This window comes from Ascaphus truei, chromosome 17, assembly GCF_040206685.1.
Source record: "Ascaphus truei isolate aAscTru1 chromosome 17, aAscTru1.hap1, whole genome shotgun sequence".
In the NCBI taxonomy this organism is placed as follows: domain Eukaryota; kingdom Metazoa; phylum Chordata; class Amphibia; order Anura; family Ascaphidae; genus Ascaphus; species Ascaphus truei.
Window position 1 is genome coordinate 4,949,257 of NC_134499.1, and position 26,469 is coordinate 4,975,725.

Below are 26,469 nucleotides of genomic sequence, written 5' to 3' on the forward strand. Positions count from 1 at the left end.
GGAATTAAAGGGACAGAGCCCCCTCAGCAATGCATTGCAATGCCCACTGGCAGTGAAGGGGTTAATCGGAAGCCTTAACAATAACGGATAGCCTTACACAGCCAGTCTACAATAGTGTGTGTTTGTGTGCTTCACCTGTTTTGTTTGCGAACTATATTTTTTGCTGGGCCTTTTAAAGATGGCCGTCATTGGGATTTTAGTAACTCGCCCCCTGCCGCGTTGGAACTTCAATTTCTGATCCTAACCCTATGTGTCTACCATTTCCACATCTAATATAATGTAATGTGAAAAAAAGAATAAAACAAGATTATATGTGCGTGCGTGCGTGCGTGCGTGCGTGCGTGTGTGCGTGCGTGCGTGTGTGTGTGTGTAACATCGCCGGAAGAAGAGATCAATGTATCTCGAAAGCTCGCACAAATAAAAGCATTTAGTTAGCCACAGAACGGTATCATCTATTTATTGTTATTATATAAAAGACATGCAAATGAACATACAGTAATATTTACAGTTGCTTTATATATATATAAAATATATATATATATACTGTATATATATATATATACTGTATATATATATATATATATCTTTACATTACAGTAAACTACAGTGGACGTTTAATGCACGCCCCCTCCCTTTCTGAATCCCAGTTTGAAAAAGGTACAGGATCACGATGAGATAGGGCGGAAACAAAGGGCAATAAAGCCCGCCCTACATTTATTTTTGTACATGACAATGTTTACACACAGTTAAACTTTTCAAACACACCACCAGGCGCATACAGCACAGCACACCTTACACAAGGTGCCCTCCCTCTTCCTCCTCTCTGTCCTCTCTCTTCTCCCCCCACACGCCCCTTCTGCTTGTACAGTAAAAAAAGAAAACCACAGCACGCTTTTAACTTGAGCCAGTGACACTGGGATCTCTCTGTGAGTCTGGTCTGCAAGGGATACCTATACGGACGCCAGCCTTATAACTCTATCCTACAATATTTTTTTTGGGGGGGGTGTGGTGGTCACACTCACCTTGCATCTCATTGGGAATGTCCTCACCTATGTCACCTTTCGCCTGTCGTTTTCCAAGCTCTCATCCCCAGCTGCAACCCTTCTCCGTTATCCCACTGATGTGCCCCCCCAAGAAGTTGGAATAAGGGGTTTTTGTTTGGGGGGGAGGAGATCCCCTTTTTGGAAGGGTGTGTGCCTCCCTTCCTTCTATTTACCATCTGCACAGAGCTGACAGCTACTTTATTCATGAACCACAAACCCTCCTGTGGTTTTCTTCAGGATGAATTTCAGGGGTCTACTGCTGTCGGTTTGGTTCCTGCATCTCGTCCGTGCTGAGGTAAGGATTTGGGGGGGATCTACCTAGGGTCTTCCACCCCCATGATCTGCTTTTTTTCATTGAGGTTCTGCAACTGTTCTCTCTACTGTAACAGGCTGTTTACACCCTACAAGGCTGGCACACGTTGTTTCTCAATAACAGGCGTAGCGAAAGAAGCGTTAGGAACATAAGGATGTCCCTTTTGCCCTAAGAGCTTACGATCTAAGTGTTACTTTTAGGGAAAAGAGCAATAGTACTTCCTATTATTATTATTAAATATACATGTATGTATGTATCATTTTATTTATATAATGCCCGCAGTGTACTCAGCGCTTTTCAAAATTACTATACAGGGTAAATAAAAGACAACAGGTACAAGACAACATAAGTCAAAGGAAGACCTTGCCCGGAAGAGCTTACAATCTAAGTGGTATGTCGGGAGGCTTAGACACTGTATGAGTAAAAGTGCCTTATTAATAGTGCAGGAAATGACAGTCGTGTTATCTTCCATGCAGTGGGACGAGGGAGAAAGTAGAAAAAAGGATCTGGTGAATGGGAACGTGCCTGGTTATTAGGGACAGGGGGGGTGGGCGGGTGGTGACAGACTGAAGGCTGGTATCAGCACTAAGTGTGACGACCTGTGTGCCTTGTCCCATTCCACCTGCCACGGGCTGGGAGTGTATGCGGAAGTGTGTGAGCTGCCTGGGGACTTGGACGCTGTGAATGTGCAGCCTCAGGGAGAGTGCAAGGAGACTGCCTGGGGAGGGCAGGTTACATTACAGCACGCACACACGCCTCGGAGGCGTGGAGGAGAGGGGGAGAGAAAACTGGGAGAAGAGAGAGAGAGAAGCAGGGAGGAAAGCTGCAGGGGAAGAGAGAGAGAGAGCGAGAGAGAGCATGGGAAGAGAGAGAGAGTAAAAGAGAATGGGAAGAGACAGAGAGTAAAAGAGAATGGGAAGAGACAGAGAGTAAAAGAGAATGGGAAGAGAGAGAGAGTAAAAGAGAATGGGAAGAGACAGTAAAAGAGAATGGGAAGAGACAGAGAGTAAAAGAGAATGGGAAGAGACAGAGAGTAAAAGAGAATGGGAAGAGACAGAGAGTAAAAGAGAATGGGAAGAGACAGAGAGTAAAAGAGAATGGGAAGAGACAGAGAGTAAAAGAGAATGGGAAGAGACAGAGAGAGAAAATGGGAAATAAAATGGGAATAAAGAGAATGGGAAGATAAAGAATTGAAAAGAGAGAGAGAGTTGAAAAGAGAGCATCATTAAACTGCAAGATTTGCAAAGTGTGTGTGTATATGTCTATATATATATATATATATATATATATATATATATATGCGGTATATCATTAGAATAAACAAGGCATTCACATACAGAATACAGCACGTGTCTTGGGTGTTGAAAAAAGTATGTTAACGTCCCGAAAACAACGTTTCGGTCCTGCACAGGGGACCTTCTTCAGGTATATATGTGAGGCGGCCCTGAAAATAAAACATTAGCTGAGGTAGCTGTAAAGTACAGAATCTCCCTTACCCCATGCACCATGCTGGCGATAACGTACAGAACCTCCCTTACCCCATGCACCATGCTGGCGATAACGTACAGAACCTCCCTTACCCCATGCACCATGCTGGCGATAACGTACAGAACCTCCCTTACCCCATGCACCATGCTGGCGATAACGTACAGAACCTCCCTTACCCCATGCACCATGCTGGCGATAACGTACAGAGCCTCCCTCACCCCATGCACCATGCTGGCGATAACGTACAGAACCTCCCTTACCCCATGCACCATGCTGGCGATAACGTACAGAACCTCCCTTACCCCATGCACCATGCTGGCGATAACGTACAGAACCTCCCTTACCCCATGCACCATGCTGGCGATAACGTACAGAACCTCCCTTACCCCATGCACCATGCTGGCGATAACGTACAGAACCTCCCTTACCCCATGCACCATGCTGGCGATAACGTACAGAACCTCCCTTACCCCATGCACCATGCTGGCGATAACGTACAGAGCCTCCCTCACCCCATGCACCATGCTGGCGATAACGTACAGAACCTCCCTTACCCCATGCACCATGCTGGCGATAACGTACAGAACCTCCCTTACCCCATGCACCATGCTGGCGATAACGTACAGAACCTCCCTTACCCCATGCACCATGCTGGCGATAACGTACAGAACCTCCCTTACCCCATGCACCATGCTGGCGATAACGTACTGTACAGAGCCTCCCTCACCCCATGCACCATGCTGGCGATAACGTACAGAACCTCCCTTACCCCATGCACCATGCTGGCGATAACGTACAGAACCTCCCTTACCCCATGCACCATGCTGGCGATAACGTACAGAACCTCCCTTACCCCATGCGCCATGCTGGCGATAACGTACAGAACCTCCCTTACCCCATGCACCATGCTGGCGATAACGTACAGAACCTCCCTTACCCCATGCACCATGCTGGCGATAACGTACAGAACCTCCCTTACCCCATGCACCATGCTGGCGATAACGTACAGAACCTCCCTTACCCCATGCACCATGCTGGCGATAACGTACAGAGCCTCCCTCACCCCATGCACCATGCTGGCGATAACGTACAGAACCTCCCTTACCCCATGCGCCATGCTGGCGATAACGTACAGAACCTCCCTCAACCCCATGCACCATGCCGGCGATAACGTACAGAACCTCCCTTACCCCATGCACCATGCCGGCGATAACGTACAGAACCTCCCTTACCCCATGCACCATGCTGGCGATAACGTACAGAACCTCCCTTACCCCATGCACCATGCTGGCGATAACGTACAGAACCTCCCTTACCCCATGCACCATGCTGGCGATAACGTACAGAACCTCCCTTACCCCATGCACCATGCTGGCGATAACGTACAGAACCTCCCTTACCCCATGCACCATGCCGGCGATAACGTACAGAACCTCCCTTACCCCATGCACCATGCTGGCGATAACGTACAGAATCTCCCTTACCCCATGCACCATGCTGGCGATAACGTACAGAATCTCCCTTACCCCATGCACCATGCTGGCGATAACGTACAGATCCTCCCTTACCCCATGCACCATGCTGGCGATAACGTACAGAACCTCCCTTACCCCATGCGCCATGCTGGCGATAACGTACAGAACCTCCCTTACCCCATGCACCATGCTGGCGATAACGTACAGAACCTCCCTTACCCCATGCACCATGCTGGCGATAACGTACAGAACCTCCCTTACCCCATGCGCCATGCTGGCGATAACGTACAGAACCTCCCTTACCCCATGCGCCATGCTGGCGATAACGTACAGAACCTCCCTTACCCCATGCGCCATGCTGGCGATAACGTACAGAACCTCCCTCACCCCATGCGCCATGCTGGCGATAACGTACAGAACCTCCCTCACCCCATGCACCATGCTGGCGATAACGTACAGAGCCTCCCTCACCCCATGCACCATGCTGGCGATAACGTACAGAACCTCCCTTACCCCATGCACCATGCTGGCGATAACGTACAGAACCTCCCTTACCCCATGCACCATGCTGGCGATAACGTACAGAACCTCCCTTACCCCATGCGCCATGCTGGCGATAACGTACAGAACCTCCCTTACCCCATGCGCCATGCTGGCGATAACGTACAGAACCTCCCTCACCCCATGCACCATGCTGGCGATAACGTACAGAGCCTCCCTCACCCCATGCACCATGCTGGCGATAACGTACAGAACCTCCCTTACCCCATGCGCCATGCTGGCGATAACGTACAGAACCTCCCTCACCCCATGCACCAGTCAGGGAGCGGGCGCGGTGGCGCTGCGCCCTACTCGGCCGGGCGATTCGTGGCCGGCTAGGTGCGCGCTCGTCTGGGGGCGTGGCACGACATCACGGAGCTGGTTCGCCCTTATTGGGTGAACTGCTCACGTGACGCGCTTGCGAGCGGCACAATCAAATTTGCTTGCTCTGCCAGCACCTAAGCGCCGAGCATGCACAGGCGCTCGCTCACGCTGGCCACACACGTTGCCTCAATGTGTTACAGAGCGGCCAGCGTGAGCCCGCCCCGCGCCACCCTGGCTGAGGCCTAATACAGGAGGGGCCAACTCAGACCTCAAGGGCCACCAACAGGTCTGGTCCTCAGGATGTCCCTGCGTCAGCACAGGTGGCTCAATCAGTGGCTCAGTCGACTGCAACTACCTGTGCTGAAGCAGGGACTGATTGCACCACCTGTGCTGAAGCAGGGATATCCTGACATCCTGACCTGTTGGTGGCCCTTGAGGACTGGAGTTGGCCGCCCCTGGTCTAATTATTTACACTAAAATGTTGGTAGTAATAGTAATAATAATGACAAATGCATTTAACCCCTGTGCTGCCGGAGGGGCCTGCCACGCATGTTGCTTGATGCTGAGAGTGCCACTGATTTTTAATGACCGCAAAGGACATAGAGTTTACCTGGTTTGTATGGGATTTTGACCCTTGCCAGTGGTGAATAGGGTCAAAACATTCGGAGGGGATCTCCTAAAGAATGTGCTGCAATATACAGCCGTGTGGAGTATGACCACTCCATTCCAGCAGCATCACGTTCCTCCTGATTAGTAACTGTCTCTGCTCCCACTCAGGTGTTACAGAGTGCGCAGAACGCTCTCCTCCCCCACCGCTGTCTCTATCCTTAGTTCCTTTCCCTGATCCACTCTCCTTTTCCAGCACTCCCTTTACACCTGTGTCTTCTGCCCAAGTTTTTTGCTTCCTCCTTCTGTTCCCTTCTTTCTCTCCAGTTCGGGACAGGGTGCCCTTATTTACACTGGCACCTCACCTACCTGGCACGTCACCTACCTGGCACCTCACCTACCTGGCACCTCACCTACCTGGCACCGATCACACTTCTCTTTCTCGCTTTGCTTTTCTTTAATATTTATTTCCTTGGTTATTTCTCTCTTTCTCTTTCTTCTTCTCTCTCCTTCTCTCCCTCTCCCTCTCCTTCCCCTTCTCTTTTCTCTCCTTCCCTCTCCTCTCCCCCCTTATTTTCTCTCTCCTTTGCTCCATCTTTCACTCTACCACCCCTCTCTATCCTTCCCTCTCCTTTTTTCTCTCCTTCCCACTCCCTCTCCTTATCCTTTTCCCTCTACCTCCCTTCTTTCCCTCTCCTCTTCCTCTCTCTCTCTCTCCCCCTTCTCTTTTCTCTCCTTCCATCTCCTCTCTCCCCTTCTTCTCTCTCTTTCCTTCTCTCCATCTTTCACTCTACCTCCCCTCTCTCTCCTTCCTCTCCTTCCCACTCCCTCTCCTTATCCTTCTCGCTCCCTTTCCCTCTACCTCCCTTCTCTCCTTCTCCTCTCCTTCTCTCCCTCTCCCGTCCCCCTCTCACTCCTTTCCTCTCCCTCTCATACACACACACAACTTTTATTTTCTATTTTCTCCTTTCTCTCCTTTCTCTATGTTCAGTCTTTTTCTATATTCTTTTCTTCTCTCTTCCTCTATATTTTCTTATTCTTTCCCTTTCCGAGCTTGATCTTTAACTTGCCCTCTTTTCGTGTACCTTTCTCTCCGCCCCTCCCCTGTTGCGTTTTCACGTTCTTCCTTCTCCCCTCTCTGTTCTTTTTTATTTACTCTTCCCTGGTTTCTCCTTGTGGGGAACAGCCTCTCCTTAGAACAATAACTGGCACCTCTCCCCTTGCTTCTACTATTTCTTCCTAGAAAGGCCGACTGCCAAATACCTTTTTTAGTTATAGCTCTATTCTGCTCCAATCTCCCCTCGGGCTGGACTTTATGTATGGGAGATTGGAGCTCTAAGACGTGATGGGGAAGGGGACCATTGGGACATATTAGGGCAGGGGTGGCCAACTCCAGTCCTCAAGGCCCACCAACTGTCCAGGTATTCGGGATATCCCTGCTTCAGCACAAGTGACTCAATCAGTGGCTCAGTCATTATGGCTGAGCCACCTGTGCAGAAGCAGGGATAACCTGGCCTGTTGGGGGCCCGTGAGGACTGGAGTTGGCCACCTCTGTCTTAGCAGATCAGTCTTGTACCCCATTGCAGCCGGAGGAGCCACCAACGAATTGGAAGAGTTAATGGAAATGACTCCACCATCCCCATGACTGATATGGAAATGGTGAGGTTATCGTATCACTTGACCTGTCAGCTGAGTGCTAGGGGCATCAGAGATATTGATGTCATCTACAATACATTGTCATGAGAGCCTGATCCAGTCTCCTTTGTTTTACACCATAGCACTTGTCCTGCATCTCTTATGGGATATGGGGTTCAGGTAGCTGTGCTGGTCCGGGAAACTTGTGGAGTGGTTGTAGGATGTCATACCTTTCAGTGGCCCAAGAGTTCATCATATGTGTAATATTGCGTATGGACCTCTTCAGATCTCTACTCTGGGAAACTGAGGAAGAGACACGAGGTTTGCAAATGCTCTGTTCATAAGGTTGCATCCACAAAGAACTATCTTGTTGGTCCATTAAAAGGTTTAAGAATCTATGGGGCCTATTCTGTAAGATGGAATAAGCGCAGTTGACATGCTATCGCAGGAAAAGCCCTGTTCAAGTCAATGGGGCATTCATGCGATAGCACGTCATCTGCGCTTATCCCACCTTACAGAATAAGGGCCTATGACTTGGTTGGCTCGCTTTGAGCTACATCACATGATGATGCAGAGCTGGCTTAGCTGATCTGGAGTTAATACTAAAGCAATATGTTGATGTGAAGGAGTGGGTTACATCATTTCACATATCTCCTGGTCATGACCTCATGACATCACACGGTCAGGTAGCCGGGCAAGAGTTGGTGACTTCAGAAAAAACACAGTTGCTGGGAATAACTTGGTGACATCCCATCTCCAGGTTGTTGCTAAGAAGTCTGTGACATCATAACACTCGGGCATAACTCGGTGACATCACATCTACAAGGGGTTGGGAAGGTTTGGTGACATTATTAGACAGGTCTGTGAGAAATAAAGACTACACGGATTGGAAAAAAAGACCATTGAATTCGGCATTGTGTTTAATGCTAAACTGGGTGAGATATAAATATTAACTCCCAAGAAAGGACAATGAAATAAAATCACTCCAGCATTTGCCAATTATGTTTCACAAGGGAAAATAATTCTTCCTATCCTGTCTCCAGTAAATCAAAACTCCCCAGACCAGTAAACCTGTAAATGTTTCCCCTGTGTTGCTGGGCGAAGAGATGTTAATGGGATGTACTAAAAAATGATATTTCTGTGCTCCCCAAAAAAGAGTAAGTGTGTGAAAATCATTGGCCAAGTTCATCTTGGCATGGGCCCTAAAAAGACTCTTAATAGTGTTAGCGCAGAATTACATTGCTTTGTATCAACAATAAATGTAATTTGACGCAATGCGGATGTTTCATTATATAGGTTAACTAAATGTATTATTTTCACGGTATTGCTATTATGAATAATATTACACTAATCATTGATATTTACTAATACTAGTTAGAAATTAAAAAAATACAGTGAATTCTGTAATAATTGAAATTGTAGCATTCAGGTATTCTCCATGACGCAACGCGTCAAAATTAATTTCAAACATCGGACTATGCATAATCTGGATAAAGTCCCGTAACGACCTTCATACGTACGACACACATTGTATGAGGGTTTGTGCTGCTCTTTGCACTGAAATGTCGATGCACAATAAAAACTCAAATACGATCTTTGTATATAATGTAGGCCCCTAAATCTTGCTCTAAACTTGTGCTGTAACAACCAATTCCATATATTGATTTTAGAATATATACAGAGGATGCATTTAATTCCTCGATTGAAAATCCCTGATAAGTCTGTGTTGGGCTGGCTTGGCCCGCAGTGTGTTGGAAGACTCTTCCAATCTGCTGTTGACTTTAATGGCCGGCTCGGCCACGACGGCGCGGACCGCGGTTTGATGACTTTATGTGGCTACAGACACAGTGTAGATGGGAACATGTTAACCTATATTTCTCTTTCCACAGGGAGACCCTATTCCAGAGGAAATGTACGAGAAGATCGCAGGGGGAGCTGTGAGCTCCATCTCAGACCTACGGAGGTTGCTTCAGATAGATTCCGTAGGTAAATCTCTTCAGATTGCCGTCCTCACACTGTCCCTTCATAACGTACTGGCCTCTCCACACACTGAGACTTCCTCATTCTGTCACTGTCCTTAGGCCATATATTAAGTTACAAGGCAATTAAGTTTGCACTTCCAGAAAATGTTTACAATATATATATATATATAAAAGTATACATTACCGCATAGCAGCAAAAAGGGAGACAGCACTCAGGTGAATGAAAATAAATGTATTAAATACAGCACATAACTCCACCCTGAGGAAGATCCCCCTGTGGGATCGAAACGTTGGAGTTATGTGCTATATTTAATACATTTATTTTCATTCACCTGAGTGCTGTCTCCCTTTTTGCTGCTATGCGGTAATGTATACTTTTATTATTTATATGGGACATGCACCTATTCATTATTGAATTTCTATTGGAGTGCCAGTGATTTTTTATCACATATATATATATATATATATATATACTTATGGTAACCAGGGGGATCCTGATGACCAAAGAAGACAGCACACCGCAAAGATGATACAAAATAGTGTATTGCCCTGAGGAAGATCCCTCTACGAGGACCGAAACGTTGGCGGCCCTGTGTTTCACAATACACTATTTTGTATCATCTTTGTGGTGTGCTGTCTTCTTTGGTCATCAGGATCCCCCTGGTTACCATACGTCTATATGTTGCATATGGGACAAGCATCTGCCTTCCAACCAAAACGTGAGTGCAAATCTCCATACCATGACTATATATATATATATATAATATAAAGGTTTATTAACTACATGTAGTTATATATTATTTAAAGTAACTTGTGAGTGCCAAGTATAACTTATTTTAGAGTGTGTGAGCAAAGTTTATTGAAATGTGGGGTCAAGTTTTCTAAAGGTTTGGCTAGTAAAAAGGATGTCGGGTCTAAGTTAACTTTGGTATCTTGGTGTGACTCAATCAAAATATGAATCATGACCATGAGTCTAATAACCTTTTAGCAAGACCACCAAATATGAGTCCTATCTCCAGATGGACATCCATATGGAGAAATGTTTCTTCAACATTTATCTGAGGATCCCAGGTATATGGTACTTCATTTTTTAGGGGTCAGGTATCACCTAAACACAATGCTATAAGCATTTTGCTTAATGGTGGTACAGATCGATGTCTTGGCTGCAAATTCCCAAATGTCCTCCCCGTCCTCACGTGGAATCTCCACCTGGAGATCCTCCTCCCACCTTGTCATATAACCATGAGCCGGGAAATCTCCATATGGAACCCACTCCTCATTTAAAGGTGATACCAGACTCTTTGAAACTCTAGGTAAAAGAAACATAACACTGAAAGTTCCTGATTTGCAAGTAATAAATAATAAAGATGGTTGTATTTCACATGTGGCCATGATTACTTCAGAATCAAGCATCTTCCCTTTACTATGAGATATCCCACAGCCAACTCTTCCAATATTCAAAAGTCCTGCTAGACATACCTGGCTCAAAGTTAGGAGTACCAAATAGTGGGGTTCATTTTGAGGGCAAAAAGAGAGGAGTTCCTAGCCAGATTCATTATATCTAGTGTACATTTTATAGTCGGGAAGGGGATAGAGTATATCGAAAGTAGTTTCTCTGACATCCGGATCCGAGCAGCTAAAGAAACTGGGTTAGATAAAGTCTTCTCCGTGTCTACCCATCTGAAACATTTTGGATTCGATGCCAATAAATGACTTGTCTTACTGTATATGAGTTGCTAGGAAGTATCTTCTGAAATCAGTCACTGCAGGACCACACAGCTTGCACTGCATGTTCTCTCTGCCTCCCTGTTGGAGGAAGAAGTCTCGCAATAGACAGTGGTCATCACCGGCAGGGGCGCAATCAGAAAATCTCATTCGGGGGCGCCGTCATGTGGTGATGTGCTGCCATGGCAACCCACCATCACGTGACCCAACGTCACATGGTGGCGCGTTGTCATGGCAACACGTCACCATGTGACATTGCTGGGTCACCTGACGGCGCGTTGTTAGGGCATCGCGTCACCATGTGACGTTGCTGGGTCACCTGACGGCGTGTTGTCTTGGCAACGCGTCGCCATGATGACGGCGCAATACAGATATAGGAGGGCTGCTCTCTCCCATGGCAATCAGTTCCATGGCTGTGCGGAGGAGTGCAGGACGTCTGTAAGCGCGGTAGCAATTCTTGGGGGTGCACATGCACCCTCTCTTGGTTGTGCTACTGATCACAGATATATATCAGGACCTGCCAATTAAAGTGGGTGGGTGAGCTTAACACTAACACACACACACACACACACACACACACACACACACACACACACACACACACACACACACACACACACACACACACACACACACACACACACACACACACACACACACTACAAGCTCAGAACGTGGTATCGAGGATTAAAGTGCTATGGCCAAAGGATAGACTAGTGACCCTTACTTATGAGAAGAATAACAGATCATTTGTCACATTGGATGCAGCATTGGGGCTTTTTTGTCTTTTGTTGTAGGCACTGTGTGCTCATTACCCAGAATCCCTTGCTGCAGTGGAAGCACTGTTTGCTAAGCGATAATGGGGAAAGACAGGGTTGCAAACCTGTATGAGACATGCAAATGCACCACAAGGGGTATTTTCATTTGTTGTATACAGTAGGCCACTACCCAGTAGCACTAATATATATATATATATATATATATATATATATATATATATACATACACACACACACACACACACACACACACACACACACACACACACACACACACACACACACACACACACACACACACACACACACACACACACATATATTTATAATTTTCAGGCTCTCTTGGCAGTAAAGGGTTAATTGGAGTCATACACAGAGACGAGCCACGTGTAGAGCGACCCACGCCAGGAGCGCAGTGTTTGGAGTGCGTCAGGGCTCGCTCTGTTCTCTTGCGACCTCCCTCTTTGCTATTGTGTCCCCTCGCACGTCAGACCCCTGAACCCTGCTATCTGTGCCGGACACGACTTCCCCTCTTTGTCTGCAATGCCAGCCCCCAGCTCTGGCTTGTGCATGAAAAGAATTCCCCCCACCCACCTTCTCTCTGCTCTTCCAAGCTCAGTGCAGCTGTTACAGCTGTGTGACTCATTAATACCCAGCTAGTCTCAGGCACACCTCTCGTCAGTGCACAGAATGGCAGCTCCAGCGCCTATCACTGGCTAATCCTGGTAAATGATGGTGGTCGTACTGGTCATTAAAGGGCAGTCATACTGTTTACCATTTTATACCAGGGCCGTTTATACATTACACTAGTGCACGCCTGAATTTCCATGGGGGTGAAATTCAGGCGTGAGGGGGGGAGACACCCCTCACCTCCGCCGGGTCTGCAGGTGATGTATAACATAGGTCGCGATTACAGACGGAGCGTGAAACATGAACTTTGCGATTGCGATGAAGCGCGCGACGGGGAGGCGTGGCCATGACATCATATCACGGCATGACGTCGCCAGTTTGCGCACCCCGGCTTTAACTGATCTATTTGTTTAGCGTCTTTGAGTGAAGACGCTCACAGCTGATCAAATAGTGTCATGTGCTCTGATTGTACATCTGAAGGCCACTTTCCATGCGCCCCAAGGAGCTACCTGTGCATCTCCCTCTGTACTGTACATGCCAGAATTGGAGGCTTGAAGTGGGGGGGGAGGGGGGGGGCATGTCGTTATCACTAACGACCATTTTTGTTAATGCTGTGCTCTTTACGGGAGAGAACTCTATCTGTCTTCGACTGAGCCACTGATTGAGCCACCTGTGCTGAAGCAGGGACCGATTGGGCGACCTGTGCTTAAGCAGGGACTGATTGAGCCATCTGTGCTGAAGCAGGGATATCTTTAACATTTGACCTGTTGGCCCTTGAGGACTTGGGTTGAGAACCCCCGACGTAAAGTTATTAACCTTTGACGACACACGGTTAGTCTTAACATGACGGTAACTTAAGGTTAATGTCACGTCAGCTCACGGAGCTGTGTGGATCTGGAGCTGAAACACGCCAGAGAAGGTGTTACGTGGCTGAGTGCTTCCGCTTTATTTCTATAAACGATGGTACTGCAGTGCTGCGCCTGTTCCCATTCAGTGTTTGTGTCCTTGGTCTGGGCTCGGTTACAGACAGGGTGGGGTGACCGGCTGCCTTGGAAACATTTGCTTCTGTACAGTACCTTAAAATATGAATAATAACCATTGTCTCAATGTATTCCTTTCCCAGAAGGTCGCATTAAAACGCCTGCCCCAACACTGAAAGGTTCAGTCCCCGGCCAAACCAAAATAAATGAACAATTAACAGTGTCAGAGGGCTCTCTAGAAACATTGAATCTCCCTTTCTGTAACGGCTGTAGTTATTTATAACAGGCGAAAAATGAATATGTTTCCCCTTTCTCCGGGGTTTGCGGGATTTCAGCTCGACAGATACTGTACCTGTTTGACTTAGGCTGCGTCCATAGACACAGCAGCCATGCGGAGGAGTGCGCAGGCGCGCGGAGGAGTGCGCAGGCTGAGGGAAAGCGGGTGCTTTCCCTGGCCTTTGTTCGTGCGCCATCCGGGGGCGTGTCTATGGGCGGGCCAGTGACGTCATTGGGCAAACCGCTCACGTGACCGCCCGATCGCGCGAAAAATCAGTTTTGACTGATTTCACGCTCATCGCGCGCCCCCTCCCGCTTCTGAGCGCATGCGCCCGCACGCTGTATAGACGCGATCACTGCCTTAGGCAGTCTGATCGTGCAGCGTGCGGACGCATCAGCGCGGTCTGCCCTTCTATGGACGCAGCCTAAGAATGGCTTCCCAGTGACTAACAAACAAAGGACTAAACAAAAGCGTATCTGCCGTTTTGGGGGCTGAAGAAACAGCCCAAAACATTAGATAAAGATTGTAAAAAAAAAAAAACCGTTAAAGCTCGTAATTACCGTGGAGATGTTAAAAGGATAAAAAAAAAATAAAAAAAATATACAGTAGTGGAAGTCTGATTGTAAAAATTAAAAAGTAGTGGTACTCTGGGTATGAAAATGACCCCATACTCCCTAGTACTTTCACACTTTGGCTAGGGATATTTGTAACTTTTATTCACTCTAAACTTAAATGCAATGTTCCTTTTCTTTCACGCTGATAGAGAATTGCTGTTCTGTAGCTATAGGTTCGTGACCTTATAGAGTCTAAACGTCCATGTATTCCTCCCCTGACAGGACAGGCGCTGGATGAGCCCTATCACTCCAGGAATGAAACAAGAAGCTTGCCATGGGGCAATGCCAGTCACGCCCGGGTGATTCGCAGTTTAGGTAAGAGAATGATCCATGTCGATGACCATTCATGAATGACAGAGACGCAAGACTGGAAGTGACATCATAAATCCAGTCAATGAGGTTAACCAATCAGAATGATCCTTTCAACAAAGCTCACGCACTCAGATATTACCCTACTCCTATTTCATGAATGGAGCTTTCGGATATGGAGCACTCTGATTGGTTCAAGAGGTTGTTATGGATACATTTTATGGATACATCTCCCCACTCAGATGTACAAACAACTATGGCATGTTCCATTTATCCACAATTCATGGGGGAGTTCATCTTGCACTTTAAAGCCAAATGCACACATTTTGTCCTTCAATTATTTAAAAATGTGTAACCTTTTTTTTAAATTTACGACGGATAATGAAGCCAACTTAGTATAAAGGGGGGTCCCAGTTATTGGAATTCCATTTTGCCCTACCCATACCCAAAAATCTGGTGCCGGGACACCCTCATGACATACAAATTTTGTTCCACTAACCCTATTCAATGTAAATAAATAGAGAGTAAAATGTGTTCACTCTTATTAATAATAATAATAATAAAAATAATAAGCAATAAAAAAAAACAATAATGTATACATAGTAGATGAGGTTGAAAAAAGACATGATATAGAGAAAGAAATTGTAAGTATGCACAGAACTTTACCTAATGAGATGCAACACACAATATCAATACAGGAGTAGGTGCACCAGACATATGGAAACAGTGTTAAAAGAGCTTGCAATGTAATCTGTTCTGAAGAGCTTGCAATCTAGTATTGGGGGCATCACACTCTTCCCCTATGAGAGGAAATTGCATTGGGGACACACCACATTGCTCTCTTTTCCCCAGATGTGGAGCCGGCCGTGATCGCAGAGTGCAAGACGCGGGCGGAGGTGTTTGAGATCACCCGGAAGCTGGTGGACCCCACCAACGCTAACTTCTTGGTGTGGCCCCCGTGCGTGGAGGTTCAACGATGCTCCGGGTGCTGCAACACAAAGCACATGAGATGTGCTCCGTCTCGTATCCATATCCGGATTGTGCAGGTACCACACAAGAGTCTCAACCTTTCCATCCTTGTGTGTCCCATCTCCACCCTACTGACACATGCCCATCTAATACCTCATCTAGGAGTGGCATCGTGCAGGACTAAGCCGCTGTGCCCCATCTCTGTCTCATGACCTCATGCCATCCAGATGTGGCACTAAGGTGGGCTGCCATCCTCAGGTGACTCACCTGTGTCCCTATCAAGCATCAAATATAGAGTTTTTGCTAAGGTTGATTGTCATCTTTTTAAGTTCCACCTCTGCCTCATTGCTTCATGTTCATCTTGCGTCTCATGAAGAGTTGATGGTAATCAGTAGTGGTTTATAACCATGAATTTGTTCACCCATTTCTTAACCATGCAATGCCTCATTAAGTGGGATTGACACTGCTCAAGAACCAGGGGGTTCCCACTTTTAAAAAATAGGAGCAGGGAACTTTTAACATACAAACTAGCCGAATATGTCCTTATTACAGCAGGTGGAGTGTTCACCCATGGATGGTAGAACAAAACAGCTCCAGGAGACTTGGTTGAACTAAAGTGGAAAATATTTATTGTAGATGATGAGCGATGTTTCGATCCACAACTTGGACTTTATCAAGATACTAAAAATAGTGAAATATGCGGCTTAAATAGATTTGAGAGTGGGCGAGCTCACGTGAGTTAAACGTGCAATGTGTATTTAATGGCACTATAGTGGAAATGTGTGATTGCCAAGCAGCCACACATCAACAACAATAACAAGCATCGGAAAAATGCAGTGTCGTATAATGTTCAAACAAGTGTCTAATTCAAGTGCTTAGAACACCTATGTGTGACAAAAATAGACAAACTGACACAAAGCTAACTAGCGGACAGTGTAACAAAGACTCAACCTACTTAATATATCAATAGAGAACAGACACAAGATAGTGTAATGTAACTACTAAACTGAATGTCGGAATGTAATACAGAAGCGTAAGTGATATACTATTACACGGCAATGCATTTTCCCGATGTGGGTTTTATTATGCTTGATGTGTGGCTGCTTAGCAATCATGCAATTCAACTTATGCGCCTTTTAGTACGCAATCCCGGTTTAATTCACGTGAATACGCCCATTCTCAAATCTATCTAAGCCGTATATTTCACTATTTTTAGTATCTTGATAAAGGTCCAAGTTGTGAATCGAAAAACGTCGCTTGTCATCTACAATAAATGTTTTCCACTTTTATTGAACCAAGTCCTCTGGAGCCGCCTTGCTCTACCATCCATGGGTGACCAGCCTGAAGCATTGGCGACACCGGTTCAGGTGCAGGGCATCCACCGAGGCGTTACTTGTGAGAGTCGCGGGAGAGCTTCTTTTCTCTCTCTGCTTATTCAGAGGGCGACATCGGCCACTTCAAACTTCTCCATCTCCCACTGTCATCTCAAAAGCGGTGGTAACTTAAGATGTGGTTCTCATTTCACTTTGGATAAGGGCTTTACCACAAGGCCTTGTGAAATGTGCATCAACACCTGTACCTTCACCGATCTGCCTGGCTCCCCCTTCCAATTCCTCGTATTCTATTACATGTCCTCACATACACAGCGCACTAATGCATCAATCTACCAGACGGGATGTCCTGGGATTAAGTAGAAATGATAAGAATCACTTAAATCCCCATTGGTTTGACCCAACATGCATTGGAGCGCAGTATGGAAAGTGGTTATAGGGTTATAGAGTAACTGGACACGTATGATAATGGGGATATCAATTTCAGTGCATAACTGATTTATAGTGACGGGCAAATCATTCCATTCCATTCGCGGCAAATTCGGGATAATGGCAGTTGGCGAGGAAAGAGGAGGAGCCAAGCGTGAATATCTTACCCAGGAAGCAATTTTACCCAAAGTTTGATACTATCTAGGGGATTTTGTTGTTGAGAAAAGTAACACATTTCGTGTTATTTAGACAAAATCCCTTTTTTTCACCTCAATAAGCAGCAAATTTTCATAGGCTCAAGTGAGTATAAACACTAGTTCTGATAACAATGACACTGAGTCTGCAGCAGCGGATCCTGGTTCAACCCCCGGTGTCAGCTGCTTGTGACCTTGGGCAAGTCACTTTATCTCCCTGTGCCTCAGCCACCAACTACATAGATTGTAAGCTCTGCGCAGGAACTTGTACCTCCACAAATGCTATGTACAGCCAGACTTCTAAAAACACGATGGGACTAATTCACAGATCTCATGCGTTAAGTTACACCAGGAGCTCGGAGATAGTCTGCCCAAGAGTTTTCCACCAAATGTATGAAACGTGGAAAAAAGGATCTAATATTCCTTTTTTTTTTTTTGACCCAGACGTTTAAGGACAGACAGTGTAATCACAGAGACAGACGGCATACGTTACAGGTTAGCTTGACCCACAATTCACACCAGTGACACAGACCCATGTAACTACTCAAATAAGAGAATTCTTTATGATCTGTTTCCTGAGGAGGGGACAGCTCACCCCCCCCCCTCTCTCACCGCCGAGGTAGGGGGGGTGGGGGGGGGGTTAATTTCCAGGAAATTCCTCTGCTTTGGAAAGTTGGATTTGCCGAAATGTTGTTTTATGGAAAATTCCTAGCTGGGTATTTTGTTTGATGGAATCGCAGCCTGCGGAAGGGGGCGATGGAAAGATGACGAGAGGAGTTCAGAGACAGAGTATCACTGCTTTTAAAGCAAATAAATAATAATATGACAGCGACTTTTTTTTAAAATAAATTAAATATGCTTTTTATTAATAAAATTATCAGCGGTTCTACTGCTAAAAAAAACAAATAAATAAATAAAAAGTCATGCTTTACTACTGATTTGTAAATAGGGGGTGATCCTGATTTTTATTCTAAAAGATAAGTACTACTTGTGGTCTGCTAATGAAGGAAAGTAATGATGCGCAGCGTGAGCTGTTAATAAGGAAACCCGTGCTATTCATTGTTAAAGAGGCAATCCAGAGGACTTCATTGTCATTTGTTTTTACACGGGGTTGAAGCAGAGGGTCTCTGGCGCTGAACCCCCTTTATTTGAGCGCCGGGGACCCCCTGCTTCCAGAGATAGGGGGCGCTGGTAGGCGTTCCGCTTGGCCAGCAGGGATAATGTAATGGCGGAGTTTCAAAGCTCCCGCACCCAATAGGAAGCCGTGATGTCATCAGGTTTGGCTTCCTATTGGCCTGCGTGACGCGGGCGCTTTAAACGTTAAAGCCCAGCTACCTCAAACAGAGCGGCTGCCGGCACCCCCTATGGAGGTAAATATCTCCGGAAGCAGGGGGCCCCTGGAACTGAAATTAAAGGGGTTCGGCCCCTGCTTTAAACATGTTAACCCTTTAATGCAATAGAATACAATAGAAAGTAGTGGTACTCCTGCTGTTTCATTTGAAGTTTACATGGACTGGTTCTGATTGGCTGACTCTCCCCACCTCCAGGTGAACAAGATCTTCCCAACGCGACCGAAAAACATGTTTCAGAAGGTGCTGGTCCCCCTAGAAGACCACGTGGAGTGCAAGTGTGAGGCCAGTATCCCCCCCGCTCCGAGGAGCCACCATACTCACCATGAGATGAGGGCGGCAGCAGGTAACTGAGCTGTGGGGTCACTAACACTCTCTGGCCCTTGTTCAATAAGTTGTGAAGCGGTCTCCCTGTGCTGGGGAAGACTTTAGACCCATTTATTTGAATACAGCGGAGTTCTTCTCTAGCACAGGAAGTGGCTGCACTGCGTGTTGAATAAGGGTCTTTGTTACACTTTCATTTGTATTCCTTCCCCTTTCTCTCTTCTCAGTCTCCTTCCTTTCTCAGTATTATCTTTACTTCCCTCTCTCTCACTTTTATTTTTACTTAGATTTTCTCTTCCATTCTTGCCTCCCCTCCCCTCCTCTCTCTCCTCTATCCCCCCTTCTCTCTCTCCTCTTTCTGCTATCCTTCCCCCTCATCACTCCTCTCTATCTCGCTCTCCCGCCTCTCTCTCTCTCTCTCTCTCTCTTCTTCTCTCTCTCTGTCTCCCTTATTCTCTCTCTGGGGGGTTATTCATTAAACTGCAATAGTGCCAATCTGGGACACCATCTCACGGAAACACACGACTACAGTTGAATGGAAACTCTTCTCTGTCTCTCCCTCTCTTTCTCCGTCTCACCCTCTCTCTGTTTCTGTCTCCCCCTCCCTTTCTCTCTCTCTCTCTGTTTCTTTGTCTCTCCCTTTTTCTCTGTCACTCTATCTCTCTGTTTCTGTCTCTCTCCCTCTCTCTCCTTCTCTATTTCTCCCCAATGCTCTATGAATTCCAACCCTCACCATATGGGATAACCAAGCCCTTGTTGACTGACTGGCCTTTAATAATCCTCCCTCCTCACAGTCTTACCTGTAACCACCGTGCCCCCCGCACCTGCGCCCCGAAGAGAGGAGTCCCACCTCCGACACTCCAAGAGGAAGAATCGAAAATTCAAGCACATTCCCAGCAAGAAGGAGCAGAGGGAGCTCCTGGTTACGTAGTGACGACGGGACAACGTACAGGGTTCTTCATATGTGTTACTGAGCAGGTGAGGAAGGTTACAAACCCCATCTTCCAATGCACATCCCATCAAGCCTTTCTCCTCAATCCAGAATCCATGTTTTACCAAACCGTATATTATCAATTCAGGGCTACGGGCCACTTACAACTAGAGATAGGTGAATTTTGGGGCAGGATCTGGATCCGCCGCAGATCGATCTATTCCTTGGGTCTGCAGATTTCCGCGGATCAATCTCAAAAAGGGCGATTCGCCTTTTCCGGATTTTTATTTTTTATCATTGGCAATCAAATCCGCTGGTGGATTTTAAGAATCCAATCTGCAGATTCAGCGATCTGCGGATCGTATCTAATGGCGGTTTTTGATGAATCCGCACGGATTGAAATGCGCATGATCCATTGCCGTACTATATACACGATCCATTGCCGTACTATATACACGACCCATTGCCGTACTATATACCCGACCCATTGCCGTACTATATACACGACCCATTGCCGTACTATACACGGCGGGACGGATTTTGAATGAAACACTCGGGATTTCCGCGGAACTTATTGTGACCGTTTCTCCCATCTCCACTTACATATTTACATACATACTTCTCCCATCTCCACTTACATATTTACATACATACTTCTATATTTTCTTTTTCTTTGGGGCTGAGAAAATCCCACTGAATGCACAGAATTGTTTTTCTTTGATCAGTTTGAACCAATTTGTTCTGCCCCAGTTTCTCACCACGACATTCATAGAACCCAGTGTGATTGTTAATGCCCTAAACCAGGGTGACCAACTCCAGTCCTTAAGGGCCACCAACAGGTCACATTTTACTAATAGACCATGTGACTGCGTAATGCTAAAGACCCCAACAGTAGGATGAATGAATGAATGACCAGATACTTGTAGGGGGGCCCCTAATCATAAACTTGATAGAAGACAGGTACTGGGTTGCGGTCCCGGATGGTAAGCTCACTAATAAGTGACCCTGTTGTTAACAATAACACCAGGAAGATTGAGCATAATAACACCCTATAACGTACCAATTGTCTAAAAGTCCTGAACGGGAAAACATGTAGCAAGCGATTGACTCACTCTGAGTGCTGCACAGTCCATGCGATCAAAAGGTGAGGGGTCCCCAGGTGTGCTTCCATCCAAAGGTGAGGGGTCCCAGGTGTGCTTCCGTCCAAAGGTAGGCTAGTAGAGAAGGAAAAAAACTGGAAGAGCACTACTGTAGGTATCAAAAAAGTAGAAAGGAGGGTGCGTATCCCATAAAGAGATTATTTATTGGTCATGGAAAAACAGGGCAATGGAGAGCCCTACCAACGTTTCACGCTTCACAGAGCGCTTTCTCAGGGTATACATATCACAACTTTATTAATATATATATAGACACAAACTGACATAACCAGCCAATACTCACAGCTCACATGCGATCCACCCACTTTGATTGCTCATGGTCTTCTTTTGTGTATACACCTAATCAGTATATTCAGACACAGAGACGACAGTGACTAACTCAGCCCCCAACTACCAATCCGGAGACATGCGTGGTCTAGCAACCCCCAGTAGTACGCGCGTGCGCAGTAACCAACTGAGGGAGAGTCCTCAATGTCAATGGAGGCCGTGGGGCGTGGGGAGAGCACGTCATCAAATGCCCTGACTGTATACCTCACTGGGACTCTAAGTGCGCGTGCAACTGCGCTCTGCAAGACACTAGTCCCTCGCCGCAGTGGGAGCAGACACAGTGAGCTCCGGACCATCGGCGGAGTGCGCTCGCGCAATACCAACCGTCGCGTCAGAGGCTCACAGAATACCCCAAGTGTGGGGTGGGACAATGAAAAGCCAGAGCGCAGAATTATGCGCAGCACAGAGGGTGAACACATAGTGTGCTGTGAAATACAAACACATAACAATATTAAAATCAATATACTTAAAATATATATTAACAAAGAAAACATATATGTAGAACCCCCCTGTCTTACTCTCTTCTAAATGATGTTAATCGACCAGAAGGGGTAAATAAAAACTATCACTTGACATATGTATAGTCAAACCGACATCCTGATTTGTTTAGGGAGCTGATGATGGTGAGTAAATAGAGTGGATATAGAATGGCAACCACTCTATTTATTCACCATCATCAGCTCCCTAAACAAATCAGGATGTCGGTTTGACTATACATATGTCAAGTGATAGTTTTTATTTACCCCTTCTGGTCGATTAACATCATTTAGAAGAGAGTAAGACAGGGGGTTCTACATATATGTTTTCTTTGTTAATATATATTTTAAGTTTATTGATTTTAATAATGTTATGTGTTTGTATTTCACAGCACACTATGGTGGTTATGCACTAAGCAGTGATAAGTGCTTTTAAGTGAGATAAAAGCCATTATAGCGTGATACTGCCTGTTGTGAGATTCACAAAGCAGTGATAAGTGCTTTTAAGTGGGAAAAATGCCATTATATTACAATACTGCACTGTTATCACTGCTTCGTGAATCTCACAACAGGCAGTATCACGCTATAAAGGCAGTTATATCACTTAAAAGCACTTATCACTGCTTTGTGCATAGCACCCAGAAAACCCACTTATCACTGCTTTGTGCATAGCACCCAGAAAACCCACTTATCACTGCTTTGTGCACAGCACCCAGAAAACCCACTTATCACTGCTTAGTGCATGACCCCCAATGTGTTCCCCCTCTGTGCTGCACATAATTCTGCGCTCTGGCTTTTCATTGTCCCACCCCGCACTTGGGGTATTCTGTGAGCCTCTGACGCGACGGTTGGTATTGCGCGAGCGCACTCCGCCGATGGTCCGAAGCTCACTGTGTCTGCTCCCACTGCGGGGAGGGACTAGTGTCTTGCAGAGCGCAGTTGCGCGCGCACTTAGAGTCCCAGTGAGGTATACAGTCAGGGCCATTTGATGCCGCGCTCTCCCCACGCCCTCCATTGACATTGAGGACTCTCCCTCAGTTGGTTACTGCGCAAGCGCGTACTACTGGGGGTTGCTAGACCACGCATGTCTCCGGATTGGTAGTTGGGGGCGGAGTTAGTCACTGTCGTCTCTGTGTCTGAATATACTGATTAGGTGTATACACAAAAAAAGACCATTAGCAATCAAAGTGGGTGGATCCCATGTGAGCTGTGAGTATTGGCTGGTTATGTCAGTTTGTGTCTATATATATATGTTAATAAAGTTGTGATATGTATACTTTGAGAAAGCGCCCTGTGAAGCGGGAAACGTTGGTAGGGCTCTCCTGTGCCCCGTTTTTCCATGACCAATAAATAATCTTTTTATGGGATACGCACCCTCCTTTCTACTTTTTTGATACCTACAGTAGTGCTCTTCCAGTTTTTCTCCTTCTCCACATTTTACTAATAGCCCTGCTTCAGCACAAGTGGTGCAGTCATTGACTGAGTCACTGATTGAGCCACCTGTGCTGAGGCATAGATACCCTTGGAAGCCTTTGATGACCAGAGTTGGCACCTCCTGCTCTAGATGAGACAATCTAATAATTCTGTTATCTTTCCTTTCAGTGATGGACAAATTGGCCCCCATGGGGTCCTCGATGCTCATTTATGGCCGTCTGCTTCAAATGCCTGAGCCGGCGCTGGTGCTTTATGGGGGTAACCAAAAAAAGACTAGTTCTCAGCCTCCCCGTTCCTGTCCAGCTCCCACTGCACGTGCCCCTTGAGGAGAAACATGAGTGGGTTTCCATGGCCGCAATCCAAAACCACTAAACACCTACTTCCATGCAACTCTAACTGACGTCTTCGGGGGCGGACGCCAAGAATCCCTTTGAACTCACTGGATGTATTTTACCGCCTTATTTAATTGCCGTTATATATATATAGATATATATATACACATATTTTTGTACAAAGTGTTTTTCTTTTGCTGAGGTTGCACGAGAAAGGACAGAGTCTGTGATGAGAGGATTGGGGCGTCCCATTTGCCGGCATGGAAGACGTTAGGCCCATATTTACTAAATGGTTTTCCAATAGACATCTTCTGGCGCTGGAAGCTTACAATTCAACTTACAATTCATTCAAGTCAATGGGTTCTTCCAGCACCAATGAAAAGGTGTCTTCCAGTCGCAGGTGTCGCCCAGCGCTGGATGCTGTAGTATGGCAGACGACTGCTACTGGACATACTGTAGTGCCGATGGTTATTCTAACACAAACCAGTGGCAATCGCCAAAAAGACCCAGGTACATGCTGGGGCTAGTTTAAGGCAAGTTTAAGGCATATCTGCATTGACTAATGGCCCATCAGATTAACAGCGGGGGTCCCTGGCAGTCCCATTCAAACTGAATGGGACTGCCAGGGACCCCTGCTGTGTTAATCCGATGGGTCATTAGTCAATGCAGAAATGCCTTAAACTTGCCTTAAACTAGCCAGGTTACACCCAGCACATACCCAGAATGTAACCGGGCTAGTTTAAGGCAAGCCTTAGAATACTCGTGGTCTCGTCTGTATCCCTAAATCTTTCCTTCTCTCCCTGTCATTAACACTCTCTTTCTTTCCTTCTCTCTCTTTCTCTCCGCTCGCTCCCTTTACACAGCTCTGTCCATTTCTAAAAACTCAGAATATGTTTGTCTGTTTTTGTATGTAAAGTAATTTATATTCAGTATTTAAATTGTACAAAAAAAAAAAAAAAAGAACCAAACCGCCTTTTAATTTGTATTAAAAAAAAAAAAAAGTAAATCAAAATGTTGTTTTCCTATCTTGGTTTCAAGTGACGCAAATAAGAATCGCACGTGTGAGCACATTCACGTGTCTCACAGGTGTGCCACCCTGCCCTTCCCCGTTATCTCTTAACATACAGTGCTTCCACTGCTGCCAGGGATTCTGGGTAATTACATGCAAATGAGCACGCTGTGTCACCTTTTGCGTCATGCTCTTTTTAACATGGATCCCTATAAGCATACGCCTGCCTTCTAGGGAAGGAAACGTTTAACACATTTTGCTTGTAAGTCTGAAGCACGCCTCCGAACGTATAAATAACTCTGGCGTTTGTTTAGTAAAATGTCAGGTAACGTGCCGGCGCTGGAGAAGAGATTAGCTTCTTTAAGATAAATGACCTAATCTTCTCACGAGGTGCTCTACAGGGCCTTACAGGCCTCTCTGGCATTGCAGGGGCTAACAAAAGACTCTGCGAGGGGTCATTAACCAAAGTCTTCTGGCAATAGTGGTTAGAATGCGCGGGGGCAGCCATATTTGCAGTCTGCTATCAGCTATGCGTTCGTAGGCCCAGATCCTGAGCGCTCCGATAACACCGGGCTCTTGTTGTTTTCCCTGAGTTAACGCATAATTATATACAGCGCCTGTTGTATATCTGATTAGCGTAGGCTTGACGCCATGTTCAGCTAGCACTGCCTCACGTTAACTGCAAATAAAATGGCGCTGGCGAAAAGCGGCGTTCTTCCCATCCAGACCCTGAAATAAGCACAACCCATATCTTAGGGTCTGGATGGGAGTAACGCCGCCTTTAGTTTTAACTCCTCGTTAAATCCCTGCGTTAAGTTTAACGGAGCTCTGTGGTTATGCGTTGATAGGGGGCAGTCGGTGTCACTGCCCCGGCCACGTGGTTACAGAGGTCCCGCGCTCTTCCCCACCATGGTTAAATTGATTGCTGAGGGGGAGCGCGGGACCTCTGTAACTCTCTCACCTTCTCCTTGGCGATGTCTTCCTGCAGGGTCCCTCATCATGTCGATGTGACGTCAAATGGCGTTGCATTGCCATGTCAACATGGTGTCAGGTGACGCCGTGCATCATATGGCATGACAATGGGATGCCCTGTGGTGCCGCATTGCGTGACGCTGCATGACATCACAAGGTCACGTTATGTCCCGTTGTCATGGCAACGTGTCCCCATTTGACGTTGTGGTGCCATGATGAGGCACACTGCAGGAAGAGACGGCGGAGGAGAAGGTAAGAGGCCCGCGCCAGTTCTCTGCACCGGAGCCCCGTAATATTCCCAGCCGGCCCTGTGGGGGAACACCTCATTTACATATCAGCACTAACGGCCATTATACGTAACACAATGCCCTTAACGGACGGAAATAGGACGTAACCTGGTTTTGAGATTTGAAATAACACATTAACGCTTAACATGCATCGTCAGGTCAGTAATGGCCCTCTGTGAGTCTGACCCTCTGTGAGTCTGACCCTCTGTGGGTCTGACCCTCTGTGAG

General features: G+C 46.4%; 1 protein-coding gene across 1 annotated transcript; it reads left to right on the forward strand.

The window, feature by feature from the left end:
• The first annotated feature begins 790 nt into the window (after window positions 1-790).
• Window positions 791-24,538, forward strand: PDGFB (platelet derived growth factor subunit B). Its single transcript, XM_075573756.1, has 7 exons — window positions 791-1,338; window positions 9,314-9,410; window positions 14,634-14,726; window positions 15,573-15,766; window positions 19,191-19,338; window positions 20,111-20,294; window positions 23,810-24,538. Exons 1-6 carry the CDS (start codon window positions 1,282-1,284, stop codon window positions 20,245-20,247), a joined length of 726 nt encoding a protein of 241 aa, XP_075429871.1. The 5' UTR covers window positions 791-1,281; the 3' UTR covers window positions 20,248-20,294; window positions 23,810-24,538.
• The last annotated feature ends 1,931 nt before the right edge of the window (window positions 24,539-26,469 follow it).

Coding starts and splice junctions, on each gene's coding strand:
- PDGFB (XM_075573756.1), top strand. CDS start 1,282: ATGAATTTCAGGGGTCTACTGCTGTCGGTTTGGTTCCTGCATCTCGTC. Junction 9,411..14,633: donor GCTTCAGATAGATTCCGTAG/GTAAATCTCTTC, acceptor CTCCCCTGACAG/GACAGGCGCTGGATGAGCCC. Junction 14,727..15,572: donor CCGGGTGATTCGCAGTTTAG/GTAAGAGAATGA, acceptor TCTTTTCCCCAG/ATGTGGAGCCGGCCGTGATC.